This window comes from Lactuca saligna, chromosome 6, assembly GCF_052625555.1.
Source record: "Lactuca saligna cultivar CGN05327 chromosome 6, ASM5262555v1, whole genome shotgun sequence".
NCBI lineage: Eukaryota > Viridiplantae > Streptophyta > Magnoliopsida > Asterales > Asteraceae > Lactuca > Lactuca saligna.
This window is the reverse complement of record NC_136422.1, coordinates 45,441,947-45,449,667: the sequence shown is the minus strand read 5'-3', so window position 1 is coordinate 45,449,667 and position 7,721 is coordinate 45,441,947. Positions and strand designations below refer to the sequence as shown.

Genomic DNA, 7,721 nt, shown 5'->3' with positions numbered 1-7,721 from the left:
CTTGGTTATGTGTTAATTTAAGGCTTTCATGTTAGGCGAGTACAAATAAACTGAGTGAGTCAGGTTGGGAAACCTGGTGAGTACATAGGGTTTTCAACCCACAATAAATATTATGTTTAATCATCAAACAATTAACCCGATTACTCATCCTCATTATCTTCTTTATTTCTTAAGGATCTACCCTAAGAATCATCTAAGATTCACTCATTCATTCCTAATGATTGTCCTAAGGAATAGGCACGAAGTCCATCGCTACCAATGATACAACTGTCAATGTTATCTATTAGGCACAACTATCAGTATTATCAATTAGGCATAGCTAACAGGATTATGACATTCTGTAACAGCCCGAAATCCATGTATCCTTCTATTTGACCCTGCATCTTGGTTATGTGTTAATTTAAGGCTTTCATGTTAGGCGAGTACGCTGTGCGTACAAGGCGTACGCCGCGCGTACTCGCACGCCTCATTTGGACGCGTTCACCCTCAGGTACGTTGGGCGTACCCAAGGTTACACTCGGCGTAACTTATCCAGATCTAAAAACCCTAATTCCTTGGGAGGGCTATAAAAGGAATGTGTGGCTGGACTTCTCAGCCACCATCCCTCAGAGTGAAACCCTAAAAAGAGTGTGCATTCGTTCTTAAGCCATTGTGTGTGTATTCTAAGCTTGGTGGTGCCATTCCAAGGTTGCAAAGGAAAAGAAAAGCTCATTGGAAAGACTAGAAGTGGTGTTCAAGTGTAGATCTGAGCTTTGCAAGGGTTAAAGCTTCATTATCAGGTAAAAAGTTCGGATCTTGTCACTTGGTTCATGTTATATGCTTCAAGTATCATTTTCTAGGGTTTTAGTCCCAAAGGTGGAGACTTTTTGTGCAAATGGCCTCCATAAGCTTAGATACTTCATATTTCTGATCTATTGGAGTTGTAGACTCATAAAAATGACATCTTGGACGTGGATATCGCACCATGCATGAGATCTAGGTCCTTGAGTTGGAATATAATGTTGCTAAGAGGTGTTGGAGCCTTTACAGCTATGCCAAGGCTTAAAGGTCTCGACTTTATGGGTTTAGACGCATTAACAGAGTCGGATCTAAAAGTTGGAATAATGGCTTAACCGATTAAGACCAGAAATGAGGTGTGCTAGAATCTGATGGTTACGCTGGGCGTAACTTCCAGTACGCGCAGCATACTAGGTGGAGACCCCGATCCATGGGATTGGCGATGTACGCCCCGCGTACATCTAGCAGTACGCCTAGCGTACTCACAGGGTTGACTTTTGTTGACTTTTAGGGTTTTGGTCAACATGAGGACTTTAGGTCAAGGAAGGGTAAAATGGTCTTTTACCCTCTGAGGAATGATGATAAAGGTAAAGTATTAGTTGTGGAAGTCTTTGATTATTAAATGATATTTTTATGATTAGGCGAGGTAGGGTCGTCGTTGGGATTTGGAGATAGCGAGTACCCGGAAGGGCTTATTATTGTGTGACCGGAAGGTCGGATATGTTATGAGATATATGCATTGTATGTGATAAGTTAATTGTTTATGTGTGTTATGTATGCTATGCTTGATATGGGCCGGAAGGCATTATGTCATGGGCCGGAAGGCGAATATGTTATGGGCCGGAAGGCGTTGTAATGTGGACCGTAAGGTTGACGTGGGTAGGACCGGAGGGTTTACCTAGTCGGGACGGAAGTCCCCTGAGACACATGGACCGGAAAGTCAGGGCCTGGAAAGGCGTATGTGCGTAAGTTGTATTTTGGGGAACTCACTAAGCATTTATGCTTACAGTTGTTGTGTTATGTGTTTCAAGTACTAGCGAGGACCGTGGAAAGGCGCCGACGTGATCGTACACATTGTCGGGGAAAAACTATTTTATGATCATTGGGATGTATTCTGTTATGATAACACTGTTCACGTTTGAATTTGAAATATTAATCGATGTTTTTGATGATTATGAAAATGAAAAATTGGTTTTAAAATTTACGTCGTTACACATTCTCTATTAGGCGCAGTTGCCGACATTATCCTTTAGGCACAGCTGTCAGGATTATGATGTTCTCTATTAGGCGCAGCTACCGATAGTATCCTTTAAGCGCAATTGCTAGGATGTTTAGAGTACATTGTAGTTCAAAAACATCTACAGGTTGTGGCGCAGCTGCCAATGCTCATCTATAGGGTACTAAGTCCATTACTGCCATTGTCCACCTATAAGGCACTAAGTCCATAGCTGCCAATGTTCCTCTATATCAGCATTTATTCCTCATCATACATTTACAGTTTAAATCATTTAAACATGTATAAATTGTTAACGATATTTGTACTAAACTAATGTCGAAAGTACTCAACACTAGTCTTACATTTCTAATGATATATATATATATATATATATATATATATATATATATATATATATATATATATATATATATATCATTAGAAATGTATCGACGACGTGGTCATTATAAGACTAGTGTTGAGTACTTTCGATATTAGTTTAGTACAAATATCGTTAAATCTATCTAAAATAATATTATAAAGTGTGTTTAGTCGTTTATATAACTATAAGGTCATTATATATATATATATATATATATATATATATATATATATATATATGTGTGTGTGTGTGTGTGTGTGTGTGTGTGATTTATACTTTATTTTAATACGTAAATATGCTATTATAATTTATAACTCGTTCATACGAACTCCATTTTTGACGTTCTTTATATCCACGCGTAGTTATCGACGAGATCTACAACTTTCATTTAGACTCCGTCGGCTAATTTTGATATTATTTTCCGTCCATATTTTTATAAAATTAAATGATTTTGCTAAAATCATAACTTTGTCATACGAACTCAGTTTTTGACATTCTTTTTCTCAAAATTCATATTTTGAGTACTACGATTTTCGTTTTGGTGGAATTGGCTAAATGTCAACCATTCTTTTCATAGTTTTTTACGTCATACGTTCGTTGTGTGTGTGTGATTTTATATCTTATAAAAATCATATCTAATTCATACGGAGTCGGATTTCTGCAAAATTTATATTTTCGGGATCGGGGAGACGTGTACTTTATATATATATATATATATATATATATATATATATATATATATATATATATATATATATGTTTTGGCGCACTTATTTTTACGATTTACGGACGATTCAACTGATTTTTGTTATTTATATTATAATAATCATGAAACACATAATACTCACATAATTCTTCTTTATTACGTTAAATATGTTACAATTGTTGACCATAACTATTACTTTGTTGTTGTTGTTGTTGTTTGTTAATCAAAATAGCTATCATTGCTAAAGGAATCTGTTACCCCATCCTTGTAATGCATTAAAGAACGTAGTCCTGGTTTCTACCTTTATCACACATAATGGTTGGTTTTGAAGTGGAGAAATAAAGAGACTAATAGTGTTAGTGGATCTTCACTTCAGATTAAATATATTAGCGTTAGGGATGTAGGGATCAAAACCCAGTGTGGTTTTGTTTTTATTTTAATTTTTAATTGTAATTAGTTAAAAAATGTAGTATAAAAAAATTTAAAAAGAGTAAAGAGGTCATTTTGTTTAGGCAAGACCATTAGTGTAAGATTGAGAAACCGTAAAGATTATTTGTGCAAGTTTAAAAACCACAAGGACCATATTAGCCAAAAAAAATTACAGGGATTGAAGTTGTCACCTTTGGTAAATCATGGGACTATTTATTTAATTTTGTCATAATTGAACGAATGGACTTTAGTTGACAGGTGTTGGAAGACAAACCAAAAGGTATGTCTCCTCGTAACTTCCCTGTAATTCTTCCTTACTCCTATTAACCTTGATTATAGCTTAGTCATAAAGAAACAGAAATTTACTTGTAACTTCAAATATTGACAACGGTATTTGACACGCCAATCAATTTCTCCTCTCTTTGTATTTTCTATGACCTTTCCGAGTGTCAAGTGTGAAATAGGTGACTACACATAAACGTTCCTTTCCTTATCACCTTAACTGAAATTACATGTATAAAAACAATCGAAAAGATCTCGTGGTAAACTTCTTCTTAGTTTCTTCAGATCAATAAACAAAAACTCATATGCAATTTCCTCGATCAGCAAATAAGAACCCATAAATCAAATTGATCATTGTTTGTAGGCCGGTGGGCCAAACATAAAGAATAGTAGGCGTAATTTTGTATAAAAGGGTCAAAAAACCTTTCCTGGTATCACAACTCCATAACTACCGTGCTCCTAGTCCACAATAGAGAAAGAGAGAGATCTTATCCAATGGCAGTAGAGGCAGTAGTATCTGTGGTGTTACAGAAACTAACAGACATGCTGAAAGGGCATTCACAAACCCAAAACAAAGTCATAGTCTACGACGTCCAGGAGATCATTAAGTCGCTCAATTCATTGAGAAAGTTGATGGAAATCAACCAGCAACCAGAAGCATACCTTGATGCTGTGTACAACATCGAAGACGGGATTGAGAAGTTCACTCTCATTGTTGCTTGCAGGAGGGACGTATTTGGTTTCTTAACAAACCATATTTTCTTCTTCAACAACTTGAAATCTTGCTACAAGATTCACCAGAAAGTAAAGAAAATCACTACACAACTGATGTACCTAAGAGATCATCAACCTCACCAGATCAGGACTCCTATAAAAGAAGTTTCAAACGAAGAAAAAGCTGATAAAGAACCTGTGGGTGAAAATCATAGAACTGTAAAAAATCACACCCCTTCACAGGGTTCTTCTTATACTTCAGAAACACAAGAAACAAATCATGTAGGCTGTATGGATGAACTAAGCTTCAGTTACTCATGCAACGAAGAAGAGATTCAGATTGTCGGTGTCAAAGAACGTTTTCAGCAAAGACGGCGAATTTCAAGCTTTTCCTACAAAGAAGAAGATTTGGGAATCTTTGGGCTGAAAGAAGATGTCGACATTCTGGTTGATCATCTCACCAACAACAGTACTGAACATGTTGTCTCTATTGTTGGTGAAAGGGGTATAGGCAAAACAACACTTGCTCGCATAATCTACAAAAATAAAGACATCAAGCGCCATTTTCAATTCTGTGCTTGGGTTTCGGTGTTGGAGAAATACTCCACAAAAGACATACTGCTCAACTTATTCAAGGCAACCCAAAGTATCACGGATAAACCCATTAATATGGATGATGAGAAAGCAGTGAAGTTGAAGCTTTCATCATACCTGAAGAATAAACGGTACTTGGTTATCTTTGACGGCTTAAGTACTTGCAATAACTTGGAAGTTTTAAAGGAAACCTTACCAGATGAAAAGAAGGGAAGTAAGCTGCTCTTGACTTGTTTAAAAACGATCGAAACTCCACAGATGAAGATAGTTTCGCATCGTATGATGCCTCTAACTGAAGACGACAGCTGGAACATGTTCAGAGAGAAGATCGGGAAAGAACAAAGTTGGACTCTGGTTCCAGAGAAATCAAAGCTTGCAATTCTACAGAGCTGTAAGGGTCTACCCCTGAATATTGTCCTACTTGCAGGTTTTTTCTCCATGAAGGATCCAAGCATCTGGTCTCAAGTTTTCTGTTGTGAGCAAAACTCTGTAAACATATTGTCTCTTTGCTTTAACGACTTGAGCGACCACTTGAAGGTATGCTTGCTTTATTCAGTGCTTTTTCCTAAAGGCTTTGACATTCCAGTAAGGAGGTTACTGCGGCTGTGGCTTGCGGAAGGCTTTGTCAAACAGGATTCGACCAAAGTGTTTCCAGAGGATATCGCCCAAACATATTTTGAAGAATTAGTCAACCGAAACATGATTCAGATATCAAAATTGAGATCTGACAATAGCCCAAGAAGATGTCGCGTGGTTGGAGTTCTTCATGATTATTTGTTGCCAAAAGCCCAAGAAACCAATCTGTTTCACAACTATCGTAAGTTGGTTAATTCTGAAGAAGTAGATTTTCCCAATGTCCGTAGGATAGTCGAATATGATAGTCCAAACTCATCCTCAAATTATTTCTCTTCGTTTACATCAAATGAGAGTCCATCGTCCCCTAAGAAATCACAGCCTAAAAGTTCTTTGTTCAATCCAACCCACCTACGATCTTACACGTCATTTAACCATCAGAAAACAGATTACATGCATGCTAAGACAATTGGAAATCTTTTGGGACATATAGTCAATAATGGCTTTGGGTTATTACGGGTGCTAGACTTAGAGGGCGTCTATAAACCCATCTTACCCGAAAACCTTGGTAACTTATGCAATTTAAGGTACTTAGGTCTGAGATCGACATATTTAGATACTCTTCCATCATCAGTCGGTGAATTGACACACTTAGAAACCCTAGATTTGAAGCATACATGCATAGATGAGCTGCCGTGCTCCATTTGGAGACTGACAAAACTTTACCATCTCAATCTTAACGAAATGCGTCTCAATATGCATCCAAAGTACTCTTCCTTGAGGCTCTGGACATTATGGGGATTGTCTTTGGATGAGAAAGTCCCCATAAAGGATGGTTTAGACAGGTTGAATGATCTTAGAGAATTGGGTATTACATTCCAGCTAAGCTCCAACCAGTATGACTTAATGGAATGGATCTCCAAGTTAACAGAATTACGCTCCTTAAGGCTGCGATCCAAAGATAGTCAAGGGCGCCCTTCAAAACTTATGTTTAAATCAATGTCAGAACTTGGGCAACTTTCCCATCTAAACTTATTGGGGAATTTAGAAAAGCTACCTGATTTAAAAGAATTCCCACCAACGCTGAAGGTTTTGACATTGTCAATCTCACTGCTGAAGCAGGATCCGATGCAAACTCTCGGCCAACTTCCGTGCCTGACTGTCCTCCGGCTCTTGGGACAGTCCTACATTGGGAAAGAAATGGTTTCCCATAAAGGAGGGTTTAGTAAGCTTAGGGTGTTGAAAATGTGGATGCTGAAGGAACTGGAGAGCTGGTTTGTTGAAGAAGGATCGATGCAAAGCCTTAAACATCTAGATATCAGGTGTTGTGATAAACTACGTAACATTCCAATCAGATTGCTGCAACAACAGCAGTTAGAACACCTGGTATTGACAGGCATGCCACATATATTCACAACCGAGGTCGAGCGCATGAAATCAGATCACACGTCCATAACCATCAACGATTGGAAATTTCCAACTTTACCTGTGAGTTTTTTGTATAAACTATTTAGTATATTTGCAAGCTGGGTTTGAGTTGAGTGTTTTCCTTTTTGCATCCTTTCATAGAAGTTTTGGAACTGATATGGATTACTTATCTGTAAATACTTACTTTCTTTTTTACATGGCAGTGAGAGAAAGATGATTCTACTTTGGTGAAACGTAGCTAAACTTCAGTCAAGCACCAGTCATATTCTCAGATGCTTTTGGCGAACCTTTGTTTGTAGTCAAAAGTTTGTAATTGTAGTGTGTTTCATGATTAATTTCTCATTGGCAAATTGTACTTTAATTTATTCCTGCATGCTCAACAAAAAGTAAACAATAATCCTTTTATCATCCTCTTGATTCACAGTTAGTTCCAACCAAATAAGCACTTTTTTTTAATGGCAAAAGATTACTTTTGGCTAGCAAGAAGCTCTAAAAACACTACAAAAAAGAGTCCAAAAACATTTTTGTCCAGGTAATGCTATCATTTAAACGAGTTTTTTTTTTTTTTTTTTTTTTTTTTTTTTTTTTTTTTTAAAAGGGGTTGTTTTCAAATCTGATTG

At 37.1% G+C, this 7,721-nt stretch overlaps 1 protein-coding gene across 1 annotated transcript; it reads left to right on the top strand.

Annotated features, from left to right (window-relative positions):
• Positions 1 to 4,035: 4,035 nt before the first annotated feature.
• On the top strand, positions 4,036 to 7,462 carry LOC145001003 (putative disease resistance RPP13-like protein 2). The gene is made up of 2 exons (XM_078960319.1): positions 4,036 to 7,161; positions 7,305 to 7,462. The coding sequence occupies exons 1-2, from the start codon at positions 4,288 to 4,290 to the stop codon at positions 7,305 to 7,307; spliced, it is 2,877 nt and encodes a 958-aa protein (XP_078816445.1). The 5' UTR covers positions 4,036 to 4,287; the 3' UTR covers positions 7,308 to 7,462.
• Positions 7,463 to 7,721: the final 259 nt, after the last annotated feature.